The sequence below is a fragment of the Schistocerca cancellata genome, chromosome 3 (assembly GCF_023864275.1).
Source record: "Schistocerca cancellata isolate TAMUIC-IGC-003103 chromosome 3, iqSchCanc2.1, whole genome shotgun sequence".
NCBI classification, from domain to species: Eukaryota; Metazoa; Arthropoda; class Insecta; order Orthoptera; family Acrididae; genus Schistocerca; species Schistocerca cancellata.
The window spans coordinates 775,392,456-775,408,421 of NC_064628.1; the positions used below are offsets into that span (position 1 = coordinate 775,392,456).

General features: G+C 45.7%; 1 protein-coding gene across 1 annotated transcript in view; it reads right to left on the reverse strand.

The window, feature by feature from the left end:
- Positions 1 to 10,887, reverse strand: part of LOC126175816 (luciferin sulfotransferase-like) — a 175,057-nt gene extending 164,170 nt beyond the window's left edge. The window contains exon 1 of the mRNA XM_049922807.1: positions 10,644 to 10,887. Coding sequence (XP_049778764.1) covers positions 10,644 to 10,827 — 184 coding nt within the window. The 5' untranslated portion in view covers positions 10,828 to 10,887. The remainder of the gene's footprint in view (positions 1 to 10,643) is intronic.
- Between the last annotated feature and the right edge of the window lie 5,079 nt (positions 10,888 to 15,966).

Genomic DNA, 15,966 nt, shown 5'->3' on the forward strand with positions numbered 1-15,966 from the left:
AATATGGTTTGAGAAATCATTTTCTTCCAATCTTATATGTTCAGATAAATGACTTTCTGTCAGTGGTTTACAATGATGGCATGAAGAGATAGTTGTTGACGGGTGAGCGTATTACCAAACCAGCAGTTTAATAAATCGTGGTTGCAAAATACTGACACGAACTGTTTACAGAATAATGGAACGACTGATAGAAGTCGACTGGCGAAAGATCAGTTTAAGTTCCAGAGAAATGTAGAAACATGTCAAGTAATACTGCCTCCGCGACTACTCTTGAAAGGTAAACTGAAGATAAGCGAGCCCAGATGTACAGTATTTGTAGACTTACAGAAAGCTTTTGACAGTGTTGTCTGGAACATATTCTTTGAAATTCTGAAGTTCAGGGATAAAATTCAGGGAAAACTCTACGTATAACTTGTGAGGTAACCATACTCCGTCTGTAAGAGCCGACGGATGTGAATGGGGTGAGGCACGGCTATAGCCTATCCGCCATGTTATTCAGTCTGTGTACGGGGCAGAAGGAAACGAAGGATAAATTTGGGAAAGGAAAGGGACAAGACGTAAATCGCAAGAACGCAGGATTTCGCGGACGTAGTCGACGTTTTTAATAGATTCACCCGGAAACGTTTTTTGACAGACTCAGATTAATTGTCAGCACCACAACCTTTATTACTCCATAAATATTTAAACATCTGTTTCTCAACACCTGTATCACTTCCTGGTCCTACATGAGGCGTTCCCTGAGGCCTTTCAGGTACATTCCCAGGTCTCCACTACTTTTCTGTGTCAGCCTGACACTGGTACATTGAAAATAGCTTTCTTTTGTATTTTCTGTTTCCGCACATAATTTGTGCCGACGTGTAGCAGCTACTAATACGGCGGCGAATGCATAGCACTTTCGCTCCTGTCTCCTGCTGTCAATGCACCGTTGACGGTGTTACATCACCTCATTGCACGTCTCAAGAACTTCAAAAGGAATGCGTTACACTATTCTCAACATGACATGCATTACTATTGCCACGACGCGCATAAAGGTTTTAGTGAACGACTTGAAAGCTTGCATGAGTTCTTTTTTTTTCGCTAATGGTCGATAATTTCACACACACTACGTGTTCAAATGTATCCAAACACCCACAAAAACATGCTTTTTTCATATTAGGTGGCTTGTGCTGCCACCTACTGCCAGGTACTCCATATTAGCGACCTCAGTAGTCATTAGACATTGTGATAGAGCAGAACGGGGCGCTCCACGGAGCTCACGGACTTCGAACGTGGTCATGTGATTGGGTTTCACTTGTGTCATACGTCTGTAGGCGAGATTTCCACACTCATAAACATCCCTAAGTCCACTGTTTCCGATTTTCCGATGTGATAGTGAAATGGAAACGTGAAGGGACACGTACAGCACAAAAGCGTACACTATTCCAAAGACAATAACTAAGGCTCTTTATCTATCTGATTACTGTCATACTGAAAAAAAACCATGCCGCTGCGTTTCATACAACGCCTGCAGCTGGCTCCTAGGCACTTCCGTGTATGATCTCCGCAGCAAGAAATATAGAACACTGTTTAAAGTGAACAGGGAAAATGTTACGCAAGAAACACCTCACTCAAACTTCCACCGAAACATACTCATTGACTTCAACCTAAACTCACGGAGTCCGCTTCGTTCACTGAACACCTATCTAGCAACTGCATTCACAATCTGATATGAGGCAGCTGTCTACTTAGCATTTGCACGATCACTAAAACGATACACTCGCCTAGAAGAACCGGAAAAGCACTAGGCAGAATTCCATGGTCGCGAAAGGGAACGCTCTTCTGATTCTTCTAGTAACTCCGTATCTGAAAAGTAACTTTGTTGATAACTAAGGATCAGTAACTCCCCGCTATGTAAATATAAGCTCTGTAATAGACCAACACTATTCAAGTGAGCATACCACTTATCTTTCTAACTCTGCGAGTGTCATCAGCTGACTTCTCGAAGATTATGCGAGCTCCAGACCGCTCCAAGAAACTACAATCTTTGATCAACAGTATCACAGTATCAGGACGCCTATCAATGGACGTTAATATGGGGAGCAATCACCCATCGCCTTTACGGCGGTTTGATCTCTGCTGGGGACACTTTCAGTGAGTTGTCTCAAAGTCTTAGGAGGAATGGCAACCCATTCTTTCTCATTAACCAAAATAAGGGAAGATACTGATGTTGGACGCTGGTGCCCGGAGCGACTTCGACGTTCTAACCCACCACAAAGGTGTTCCATTGGATTCAGGTCGGTACTCTGCACAGACCAGTCCATTTCAGGAACATTATCATCCGTAAACCATTGCGTCATGTATGCTGCTTCCTGACAGGCTGCATTGTCACGATGATAAATCATCGTCTCTCTACTATATGCAGTACACAATGGCGTAAAATGTCTTCTTATGCTTCAGGATTTACCAGTTTCTTAAAGATAATAAGGGACTAGACTCTAACCACCAAACAAAAACCCTGCTGTAACACCCACCTCCTTCATACTTGAGGGTTGGCTCTACACGCGATGGCAGGTAACGTTTCCTGGCATTCGTCAAACCCAAACACTTCTGTCCGATTGTTACAAGGTATAGCATGATTCATCAGTCCTAATCATTCGCTACAATGATGCACTGTCCAGTGACGTAGTTGTTTACATCACCTCAAGTATTGCTTAGTACTGACTACAGAAATGTGTGGATTATCGGGAATTGCCCGACCTCTGTGCCTCATTCTTTTTAAATCGCTACGCACAGTCATGCTAGCTGGACTGCTGGTACCACTTTGGAGCTCACTAGCGATTCCGTCCGCTGATTTCATGAAATTTTTTACAGCCAGCCTCCGCAGTGCTCGACGTTCGCTGTCTGTCCAGTGGCGTAGTTGTTTACATCACCTCGAGGCTCTACCTGGTCGGTTTAGCTGTGGTTGTTCCTTGCCATTTCCGCTCCACGATCACGTCATCAGCAGTCGACTTGGGCAGCTTTAGAGGGGTTGAAATGTCCCTGATGGATCTGTTACTCAGGTGACATCCAGGGACCAGCGCACGTTCGAAATCACTCAGCTCTCCTGCGTGACCCATTCTGCTCTTACTGCTTCTCAACTGACAGCGCAATACTCCCTGCCTCCTTTTACACTGGCAGGTGCTTCTCTAGTGACATCTAGTGGTAATTTCCGCATGACATAAGGCTCTCTGGATACTTTTGATCACACAGTGTATTTAATATCTAGCCCTTTCAGCCAGTCAGCCTCACGAACAGAATTCAGGCGTTTCCATTCCCACTACTAAAACTTCTCTACAAGGTGCTGCATCCTGCCTGAACTTACAGAAGTTTGTTTTTCACCAGAAGGTGAGAAAAGCCAGCTGTAATGGGAAAATTACTCGCTCTTACGCCAGCTTAGTAAGCTCAGACCATTACTCATTTAGAAGAATTATGAAAAGACCCATCATCTCCTAAAACTAAACTCCGTCCAAACAGGCCTTGGAAGGCCCAATGACACCGACCGGCCGGCGTGTCATCCTCAGCCCACGAGCGTCACTCGATGCGGATATGTAGGGGCAAGTTGTCAGGACACCACTCTCCCGGCCGTATGTCAGTTTATGAGACCGGAGTCGCTACTTTGCAACCAAGTAGCTCCTCAGTTTGCCTCACAAGGGCTGAGTGCACCCCGCTTGCCAACAGCGCTCGGTAGACTGGATGGTCACCCATCCAAGTGCTAGCCCAGCCCGACAGCTCTTAACTTCGCCGGCCAGAGTGGCCGAGCGGTTCTCGGCGCCTCAGTCTGGAACTGCGCGACCGCTACGGTCGCAGGTTCGAATCCTGCCTCGGGCATGGATGTGTCTGATGTCCTTAGGTTAGTTAGGTTTAAGTAGTTCTAGGGGACTGATGACCTCAGCTGTTAAGTCCCATAGTGCTCAGAGCCATTTGAACCATTTCTTAACTTCGGTGATCTGGCGGGAGCCTGTCTTACCTTTGCGGCAAGGCCGTTGGCACCCATCATCTCCTGGCTGAACAAGATCATATTCTCCCTGCTTTCGGAAACTGGCACTAATGTCCGTATTAAGTAAAGGGTAGGTGTAGCGGGAAGAAAGAAAATGGAAGGGAGGAACTGATGAAATAAGCTGTATCGGGACGTTGTGCGGTATCAGCGGCGACAAGTGAAACTGTGTGCCGCTCCAGGATCCGAATCAAGGGTCTCCAGCATACTAGGCAGTTGTATTAACCACTGCGTAACCCGGGCACTGTTTATCGCAATGCGCGGGCTATCTTGGCAAGCTCTTCAACAGACACACATTCCCACCTAGAACCACCTCTTATCCACAGTCCCCATCCACGTCCTCCGTGCTCGCTATTTTTAGATTCCTGCTGGAGGTTGAAAGTAAATGTGCATCCGCACTGATGGTACCGGATTCATAGCCCGTTGAGTCGTATCAATTATATGAATGCGTGGTGTCTGTTCTTTCAAACATGTTCGAAAGAACGGACAGGAGGCATTCATATAACTAGTGTCTATAATAGCGAACAGGACTAGCACACAGACGACGCACGCGGGCGGGAAACGACATGTTAAGCGGCCCCTAGACTGTCGATAACACTGGACAATGACATCGTGCAATAGATTGATGGTTGGCTCCAGACAGCGTATTGCGCAAACCTCATGTCAAATCTCGAACGTGCCAACATGGTGGATATGGATGCCAGCTGTTATAGGCGCTTGGACTGGCTTTACGCTCGTGGAAAGAAAAAGAGGAAGCGCCAATGGATGAAGGAGTGGATTAAGAAGAGAGGAAGCCTGGCGCATGAAAATTTCTTAGGGGCTTGAGGATAAGTGAACCAAACATCTCTAGGAACTTTCCGAGGATGGACGTTCGCTCATTTGATCTATTCCTGCAAATAGTTTCACTTATAACTAAGGAAAAGAACACTCATTTGCGAGACACTGTTCCTGTAACTCAGCCTCTGTCATTTACCTTACGTTATTTGGCAACAGCAAGTTCTTCGGAAGCGCAATATCACCACAGGCAACCCTAACCGTGATGGACAAGAAAACGGTTATTATACAATGTTTCAAATATTTCGTAAAGAAGTCTATACGTGTTTAGTGCTGAAATTTCAGTTTTATTTCAGTTATAAAGGATTTCTTGATCTAACAAAAAACTCAAGATACCAGAAATACGAAAGTGTTGTCTCCAGTAGCTCGTCAGTCAGAGTTCTGCTTTCCGCTGCACTTTCACAATAAGTCGCCAACGAATTTAGCTTCTTAACTAATTGTAGCGTATCTACGCTCCTGGAAATGGAAAAAAGAACACATTGACACCGGTGTGTCAGACCCACCATACTTGCTCCGGACACTGCGAGAGGGCTGTACAAGCAATGATCACACGCACGGCACAGCGGACACACCAGGAACCGCGGTGTTGGCCGTCGAATGGCGCTAGCTGCACAGCATTTGTGCACCGCCGCCGTCAGTGTCTGCCAGTTTGCCGTGGCATACGGAGCTCCATCGCAGTCTTTAACACTGGTAGCATGCCGCGACAGCGTGGACGTGAACCGTATGTGCAGTTGACGGACTTTGAGCGAGGGCGTATAGTGGGCATGCGGGAGGCCGGCTGGACGTACCGCCGAATTGCTCAACACGTGGGGCGTGAGGTCTCCACAGTACATCGATGTTGTCGCCAGTGGTCGGCGGAAGGTGCACGTGCCCGTCGACCTGGGACCGGACCGCAGCGACGCACGGATGCACGCCAACACCGTAGGATCCTACGCAGTGCCGTAGGGGACCGCACCGCCACTTCCCAGCAAATTAGGGACACTGTTGCTCCTGGGGTATCGGCGAGGACCATTCGCAACCGTCTCCATGAAGCTGGGCTACGGTCCCGCACACCGTTAGGCCGTCTTCCGCTCACGCCCCAACATCGTGCAGCCCGCCTCCAGTGGTGTCGCGACAGGCGTGAATGGAGGGACGAATGGAGACGTGTCGTCTTCAGCGATGAGAGTCGCTTCTGCCTTGGTGCCAATGATGGTCGTATGCGTGTTTGGCGCCGTGCAGGTGAGCGCCACAATCAGGACTGCATACGACCGAGGCACACAGGGCCAACACCCGGCATCATGGTGTGGGGAGCGATCTCCTACACTGGCCGTACACCACTGGTGATCGTCGAGGGGACACTGAATAGTGCACGGTACATCCAAACCGTCATCGAACCCATCGTTCTACCATTCCTAGACCGGCAAGGGAACTTGCTGTTCCAACAGGACAATGCACGTCCGCATGTATCCCGTGCCACCCAACGTGCTCTAGAAGGTGTAAGTCAACTACCCTGGCCAGCAAGGTCTCCGGATCTGTCCCCCATTGAGCATGTTTGGGACTGGATGAAGCGTCGTCTCACGCGGTCTGCACGTCCAGCACGAACGCTGGTCCAACTGAGGCGCCAGGTGGAAATGGCATGGCAAGCCGTTCCACAGGACTACATCCAGCATGTCTACGATCGTCTCCATGGGAGAATAGCAGCCTGCATTGCTGCGAAAGGTGGATATACACTGCACTAGTGCCGACATTGTGCATGCTCTGTTGCCTGTGTCTATGTGCCTGTGGTTCCGTCAGTGTGATCATGTGATGTATCTGACCCAGGAGTGTGTCAATAAAGTTTCCCCTTCCTGGGACAATGAATTCACGGTGTTCTTATTTCAATTTCCTGGAGTGTATTTCCAGATATATTTTACTATTATTTGACAACTTTGCCCAGTTTTTCATCTAACATTTGGAACTGACAGCGATTAGCCACATTCATCAAACTGTATACGTAATTTCAAACCTTTTCAAAACTTTTTCTCGCTGGCACATCCCAGAAAATGATGAAACGAAAAAAAAAATTTTCACTTACTACGTTTTCGCTGGTCGTGCAGTAAAACGGCAGCATCAGACATGGCAGTTTAGTTTATTACTTTCTTACGGCTAACCCTGTTGACAATACAGTTTGTGGACAGTATCCACATATACCACAGAATGTACCTGTGAAAGTATATCATTGTGCGGCACGCAGTCAAGGAGGTATGAAGCCATAAACAGTTAGACGCGTGAGAAACTTGCATTTGCTTAAAATGGCGCGCAGAAAGACTTCAGTATCACGCATTTAGTATTTCTTTACTGTTAACTCTGTTAGCAACACAGTTTGCAGACAGTTATTACATACTAAATATTAGGGGTATAAGTGCAGATATGGTGATCATTGCTACCTTAATATGTATCCACGTCATTGTGTTACTTGTTTTTTCTCAGCGTCTAACAGTCTTCCCGCAAATACGTCACATAATTTACTACCTGATGTTTTCTGCAAGGTCGTAAATGCGCTACTAAATGGGCTACACCTGACAGTATAGACTAAGAATTTTGCGTGCACGCTTCAACACCTGACCTGCTGCCCATGGGAAAATAAGCATTAATGCATTGCTCTTGCCACATGTACTTGGAGGTATTAACCGAACTAAAAACATAGTACTCCTAAGCGCTTTAGTTTGCGGATAAAGTAAATATTGCTGTAATATTATTCGGTACACTGTCACCAGTCACCAATAAAAACATTTGCACTTATGCCCCTAACCCCCTGTATATCACTGAGTATCTCTGCAAATTTTCATCACTGTACGACACAGAGTTCAGGAATTATGACGTCATAAACATTTAGTTGCATGAAAAACTAAATTTTGCTTACAATGGAGCGCAGCACTATACTCATCCTGCGATTCATAATTGGAGCACTTAGCGTCTTCCAACAAACTTTAAGCATAATTTTAAACCTTTTCTCAGCTTTTTCTCGCTTACGTGCTTAACGTCAAATATTTGACACCAACTCATTATACAGGTAATAAGACATTTGAAACTGTTTTGTACACACGAGTTCTGTTCTTTGGAGAGTCGAGGGTTGAATGGTTTTTGGCTGATGCGGATGGGGTGATTTTTTGTGCAGTGAAAGAAAAGTAGAAATATCAGACTAAGCAGGAAGTTGTCTACTATCTATACTTAAACGAAGAGAGATAGCCATTGTGCTGACTAAATCAGAAACTAGAACAGCTGATTTGCCAGAGGCTATTTGCGTAAAACTACCGACGATCGGTAGTACCCTCGCAATATCAGCGGGGGCGGAGGGTACTTTGTGCCCACTTTTTGGAAATATCGTAATCTAGTCTGGTCCTTTATATTTTAGAATTTTGAAACAAAAATTATTGGTTTTAATGGTTTCTTATATCAGGTTCTGTAGCTTTTTAGCATTTTTATTTAATCCAAAAATTGCAGTAAAAGTGACTTATCGCGACAGATGTCATTTTCACATTTTCAGGTTCAGGACGCTTCTTAGACAATTATATAACTTTAAAATGTACGTTGTGAACGTAAATAAAAAATTAACGAAATTTGCATTTTTTTAAATTTTTTTCTGTTGGTGATAAAGTACCCCTCCATTTAGTGTAAACATTATGGAAAATGCTCTGGCGTTGCTAATATCGTGGTAAAAGATATTTTCAGGTTCTGTACACTACTTTTACATCAGAACCTATTTTTGAAAAGCAAGTTGATACTAAAATTTAAACACATTTAACGGAATTGTTTTTTTTTTAGTTTTTTTTTGTGATAGTCATAAAGTACTCCCCCTCCCTCCCCCCTCCGCTCCTTTGCTTTACACGTTATGGAAAATGGTTTGGTATTGCTAGGATTAAGATGTAAACACGACAGTCGGCCGCTGTGGCCGAGCTGTTGTAGGCGCTTCAGTCCGGAACCGCGCTGCTGCTACGGTCGCAGGTTCGAATCCTGCCTCGGGCATGGATGTGTGTGATGTCCTTTGGTTAGTTAGGTTTAAGTAGTTCTAAGTTCTAGGGGACTGATGAGCCCAGATGTTAAGGGGGGTAGGACGTCAAACGGGCCGACTTGGAGCAGTAGAGGCACCACAGGACATTTTAATTCCCACTGTCTATACTTTTACAAATAAATACCTAAAACTTTAACAGCATGACCAGGAAGGATTCAGGATTCATACTCATAGCAGTGGAAGCTCAAAAACGTAACAAAACACTTTTTTTTTACATGTGAAATTTCATCATTTTTTCACTTACTACTGGCTGCATTTGTTGCTATAGGTACACTTTTCATCCTAAGTAAAAGATATTCTTCGATGACTTTTGCACAGCATACAAACCAGAGTTACAGGTGTATGAAATTCTAGAAGTTATTTAATTTATGAAAAAATGAATGAACTGTTACATTTAAAACTTCATGTTTAGAAAAAAATTCAGGTATTATAGTTAATTATCTCAATTTTTTCCGCAGTTTTTAATAGATTTGGAAAATTCTAGAGTTTCATACACCTGTAACTACTGTTTGTGTGCTATGAAAAATTCATTGAAGAATCTCTCTTCCTTAGGAAGAAAAGTGTACCTATAGCAACAAATGCAGCCAGTAATAAGTGAAAAAATGATGAAATTTCACATGTAAAAAAAAAAGGTATTTTGCTGTGTTTTTGAACTTCCACTGCGATGAGTGTGAGTCCTCAATTCTTACTGGTCATGGTGACAAAGTTTTATGAATTTATTTGTAAAATTATAGAGATTAAAATGTCCTGTGGTGACTCTCCGGCTCCAAGTCGTCCCGTTTGACGTGTAAGTAGGCTGTTAAGGTTTTTATATTGGTAACGCCACGTAGCGCTCTGTATGAAAATCACTGGCTGTGCTGTGTGCAGTCTGTGGCTGGGTGGTATTGTTGTAATATTCGCTATTGTAGTGTTGGGCTGTTGGCTGTTAACAGCTCGTAGCGTTGCGCAGTTGGAGGTGAGCCGCCAGCAGTGGTGGGTGGATGTGGGGAAGTGAGATGGCGGATTTTTGAGAGCGGATGATCTGGACGTGTGTCCCTCAGAAACAGTACATTTGTAAGAATGAATGTCATGAACTGCTATATATATTATGACTTTTGAACACTATTAAGGTAAATACATTGTTTGTTCTCTATCAAAATCTTTCATTTGCTAACTGCCTATCAGTAGTTAGTGCCTTCAGTAGTTTGAATCTTTTATTTAGCTGGCAGTAGTGGCGCTCGCTGTATTGCAGTAGTTCGAGTAACGAAGATTTTTGTGAGGTAAGTGATTTGTGAAAGGTATAGGTTAATGTTAGTCAGGGCCATTCTTTTGTAGGGATTTTTGAAAGTCAGATTGCGTTGCGCTAAAAATATTGTGTGTCAGTTTAGTGTTGCTCAGAATAAGTAAAGAGAGTAATGTCTGAGTACGTTCGCTTTTGCTCAGCTGTTTGAAAATCAAATAACGTATAGGTTTATCAGCACAGTAATTCATTAATTTTTCTAAGGAGACGTTTCAGACGTCCTACCCCCCTTAAGTCGCATAGTGCTCAGAACCATTTAAAGCATTTGTAAACACGACAGCGGAAAACTCAGAAACTAGAGCAGCTCATTTCCAGACGCTATTTGTGTAAAACAACTGACGATCGGAACGCCCATGTTCGATAGGTCTAGGAAAACCATTTCAGCCATGCAGACATGACAGCGGAAAACGGGTTTCCGAAACTCTGTTTTTGTCTTTCGGAAGATGCGTCTGACGTAAACGCAGCAAGTGAAGGCTGGCGCCACTCACCGGTCTTGGGGTGCGAGACGACCCAGGCGTCGGAGGTGCGCACGGGCAGCGCTTCGATGGCGTCGCGGAAGTCCGGGTAGTAGGCGGGCAGGACGACGCGGTTGGGCCCGACCCGCACGTAGCCCTTGCGGAAGTCGGTGAGGAAGAGCCGCGCCAGTAGCGCGTCCAGCTCTCGCTCGCCCATGGTCGCACTGGCGCCACAGGCAACGGCCGAGCGGCGTCTGCTCGCCTCGCACGCGCCGACGCCGCCGCTGCGCTAAGCGTGTTCACGTCACGCGTGACACAGTTACGCCACTGGGCGGACCCCCGCTCCCAACTACCGACGGGACGGCCAGTCAGATAACGGCGGCCGCTCCTGTCTCACTCCCGACACTCGGTCTGTTTCATAATTAACCGTCCGGTACGAACGGCTGCAAGGTTAAACTGACCGTAATTGAGTAGCGTGTGTAGCAGTGCCTTCCGGGAGAGAACTCTCACCAGGGACGGTTTAAGATCACGCAGAGCCCACAGCACTGATCAACTGCAAGGCCCCTCCCTACTTGCACTCACGTGAGTCTGGCGATATAAGCTCGATTTCAAGAAGACTAATACACTGCTGGCCATTAAAATTGCTACACCAAGCAGAAATGCAGCTGATAAACGGTTATTCTTTGGACAAATATATTACACTAGAACTGACATGTGATTACATTCTCACGCAATTTGGGTGCATAGATCCTGAGAAATCAGTACCCAGAACAAACACCTCTGGCCGTAATAACGGCTTTATACGCCTGGGCATTGAGTCGAACAGAGCTTGGACGGCGTGTACAGGTACAGCTGCCCGCGCAGTTTCAACATGATACCACAGTTCATCAAGAGTAGTGACTGGCGTGTTGTGACGAACCAGTTGCTCGGCCACCATTGACCAGACGTTTTCAATTGGTCAGAGATCTGGAGAATGTGCTGGCCAGGGCAGCAGTCGAACATTTTCTGTATCGAGAAAGGCCCGTACAGGACCTGCAACATCCGGTCGTGCATTATCCTGCTGAAATGTTTCGCAGGGATCGAATGAAGGGTTGAGCCACGGATCGTAACACATCTGAAATGTAACGTCCACTGTTCAAAGTGCCGTTAATGCGAACAAGAGGTGACCGAGAAGTGTAACCAATGGCACCCCATACCATCACGCCGGGTGATACGCCAGTATGGCGATGACGAATATACGCTTCGAATGTGCGTTCACCACGATGTCGCCAAACACGGATGCGACCATCATGATGCTGTGAACAGAACCTGGATTCATCCGAAAAATGACGTTTTGCAATTCGTGCACCCAGGTTCGTCGTTGTGTACACCATCGCAGGCGCTCCTGTCTGTGGTGCAGCGTCAAGGATAACCGCAGCCATAGTCTCCGAGCTGATAGTCCATTCTGCTGCAAACGTCGTGCAACTGTTCGTGCAGATGGTTTGCCTTGCAAACGTCCCTATCTGTTGAATTAAGGATTGAAACGTGGCTCCACGATCCGTTACAGCCATGCGGATAAGATGCCTGTCATCTCGACTGCTAGTCATACGAGGCCGTTGGGGTCCAGCACGGCGTTCCGTATTACCCTCTTGAACCCACCGATTCCATATTCTGCTAACAGTCATTGGATCTCGACCAACGCGAGCAACAATGTCGAAACAACTTCCAATCATCTCGGAATGGATAAATACTGGTCCTGTGTATTATACCATTTTCCCTGCAAAACAGCTGTGTTCCAAGGCAAGATGTTTGCATTAGGGAATGCTTCAAGGCCACCATAGTCTGCATGGTTCCCCTATACAACAGCCAAGGTCAGTCTTGTAGCCGGCCGCGGTGGTCTAGCGGTTCTAGGCGCTCAGTCCGGAACCGCGCTACTGTTACGGTCGCAGGTTCGAATCCTGCCTCGGGCATGGATGTGTGTGATGTCCTTAGGTTAGTTAGGTGTAAGTAGTTCTAAGTTGTAGGGGACTGATGACCACAGATGTTAAGTCCCATAGTGCTCAGAGCCATTTGAACCATTTTTTCAGCCTCGTACTGCCTCCAAACACAGCAGAAACATCACGCGTGAACTGCATATGTAGTCCACGAAAAACATTTGGACCACCCATAAGCTGCTGCTTATTGAATTGACCAGCCAAGTCAATCTGTATTGGTCTCAATGACTTGTACACAGGAACACTGCGCTGCCAATGGCGACGAAAAACACATCGCACGGGCACTGCTGTGGCACGTTAACACAAATGACCTGGAAAAAATGGTTCAAATGGCTCTGAGCACTATGGGACTTAACATCTGAGGTCATCAGCCCCCTAGAACTTGGAACCTAACTAACCTAAGGACATCACACACATCCATGCCCGAGGCAGGATTCGAACATGCGACCGTAACGGTCGCCCGGTTCCAGACTGAAGTGACTAGAACCGCTCGGTCACACCTGCCGAAATGGCCTGGAAGACATGGAGTATACCTGAGAGTAAAGGTCTACTAGCTAAGGTTCCCTATGGTACTTTGGTGCGACACAAGCCCTTTACATTGTCTACAAGAAGAAAGAAGCTCAATGCAGACGAGTATCTTTATTTGGTCCGCCCCTCATGGTCTCGCGGTAGCGTTCTCGCTTCCCGAGCACGGGGTCCCGGGTTCGATTCCCGGCGGGGTCAGGGATTTTTCCTGCCTTGAGATGACAGGGTGTTGTTGTGTCGTCTTCATCATCATCATTACGGTCGGAGGAAGGCAACGGCAAACCACCTCCATTAGGACCTTGTCAAGTAAAACACATGCGGTGCGGGTCTCCCGCATCGTTCCCCTACGCTCTGTAAAGAAGCATGGGACTTCATTTGTTTTTCATCTTTGTTTGGGTCAAAGTAGGCAACAACAATTGTAAAATAAAGATTACTGGTGACTGTATGGTCTATTATAGATAATAAAAATTCCTTATCTCCTTTCCTTATCTCTCCTATATTTACAAAAAAAAAAAAAAATCTGACTCACGTCTTTAGCGTGTGGTTATGCAATAGGCGCAGCGTGACCTTGAGCCGGACTTAGGTTCTGGCGCGCGTTGTCAGCGTGACCATTTTCCCTGCAAAACAGCGGCATGTTCAGGCAAACACGATGGAGGTGGATAGCGATCACCGACCCTTGTCTCCAAAGTACACCACAAATATTCTGATATCTGGTATCTGCGATGGCCAGGGGAGATTCGACAATTCATGATCGTGCTCGCAAAGCCAGTCCTGCACAATGTGAGCTATGTAAGCAGGTGACCCGCCGGCTCGGTAGATAACACCACTGGGAAACCATGTTGTAGCATCGTATGAGCCTGCTCAGCCCAAATGGTCACACAATCGTGCGATCTTGCAGAGTACTCATGGGGCCCATTGAATACCACGATGTTGTTGTGGTCTTCAGTTCAGGGACTGGTTTGATGCAGCTCTCCATGCTACTCTATCCTGTGCAAGCTTCTTCGTCTCTCAGTACCTACTGCAACCTACATCCTTCTGAATCTGTTCAGCGTATTCATCTCTTGGTCTCCCTCTACGATTTTTACCCTCCACGCTTCCTTCCAATACTAAATTGGTGATCACTTGATGCCTCATAATATGTCCTACCAACCGATCCCTTCTTCTAGTCAAGTTGCGCCACAAACTCCTCTTCTTCCCAATTCTATTCAATACCTCCTCATTAGTTATGTGATCTACCCATCTAATCTTCAGCATTCTTCTGTAGCACCACATTTCGAAAGCTTCTATTCTCTTCTTGTCCAAACTATTTATCGTCCATATTTCACTTTCATGCATGGTTACACTCCATACACATACATTCAGAAACGACTTCCTGACACTTAAATCTATACTCGATGTTAAAAATTTCTGTTCTTCAGAAACACTTTCCTTGCCATTGCCAGTCTACATTTTATATTCTCTCTACCTCGACCATCATCAGTTATTTTGCTCCCCAAATAGCAAAAATCACCCGATTTAATTCGACTACATTCCATTATCCTCGTTTTGCTTTTGTTGGTGTTCATCTTATATCTTCCTTTCAAGACACTGTCCATTCCATTCAGTTGCTCTTCCAGATCCTTTGCTGTCTCCGACAGAATTACAATGTCATCAGCGAACCTCAAAGTTTTATTTCTTCTCCATGGATTTTAATTCAAACTCCGAATTTTTCTTTTGTTTCCTTTACTGCTTGCTCAATATACAGATTGAATAACGTCGGGGATAGGATACAACCCTGTCTCACTCCTTTCCCAACCACTGCTTCCCTTTCATGTCCCTCGACTCTTATAACTGCCATCTGGTTTCTGTACAAATTGTAAATAGCCTTTCGCTCCCTGTATTTTATCCCTGCCACCTTCAGAATTTGAAAGAGTGTATTCCAGTCAACATTGTCAAAAGCTTTCTCTAAGTCTACAAATGCTGGAAACGTAGGTTTGCCTTTCCTTAATCTTTCTTCTAAGATAAGTCGTTGGGTCAGTATTGCCTCATGTGTTCCAACATTTGTACGGAATCCAAACTGATCTTCCCCGAAGTCGGCTTCTACCAGTTTTTCCATTCGTCTGTAAAGAATTCGTGTTAGTTTTTTGCAGCCGTGGCTTATTAAGCTGATAGTTCGGTAATTTTCACATCTGTCAACACCTGCTTTCTTTGGGATTGGAATTATTATATTCTTCTCGAAGTCTGAGGGTATTTCGCCTGTCTCATACGTCTTGCTCACCAGATGGAACAGTTTTGTCATGGCTAGCTCTCCCAAGGCTATCAGTAGTTCTAATGGAATGTTGTCTATTCCCGGGGCCTTGTTTCGACTTAGGTACCACGATAAGGCTACCAAAATCATCACCGAACCGCCAACATGTTTCACTCAAATGGTTCATATGGCTCTAAATACTATGGGACTTAACATCTGAGGTCATCAGTCCCCTATACTTAGAACTACTTAAACTTAACTAACCTAAGGACATCACACACATCCATGCTCGAGGCAGGATTCGAACCTGCGACGGTAGCAGCAGCGTGGTTCCGGACCGAAACGCCTAGAACTGCTCGATCACAGCGGCAGGCCATATTTCACTCCTGTGACATAAACTCGCCTAAAAGTTGGAAACAGTGTGGAACAAGACTCATCCGACCATATTACCTTCTTTCCATTGCTCCATAATCCAGGTTTTATGGCTTCGATGCCGCTTTTCCCTGTTATGGACATTTTCATCAATGATGAGTGGTTTTGGAAGTCCAATTCGCCCCCCTATTCCCTGTTCATGGAGCTCCCTCCGTGTTGTTTTGGTGGTGACAGGATTCGCGAGTTTCGACATTCAGTT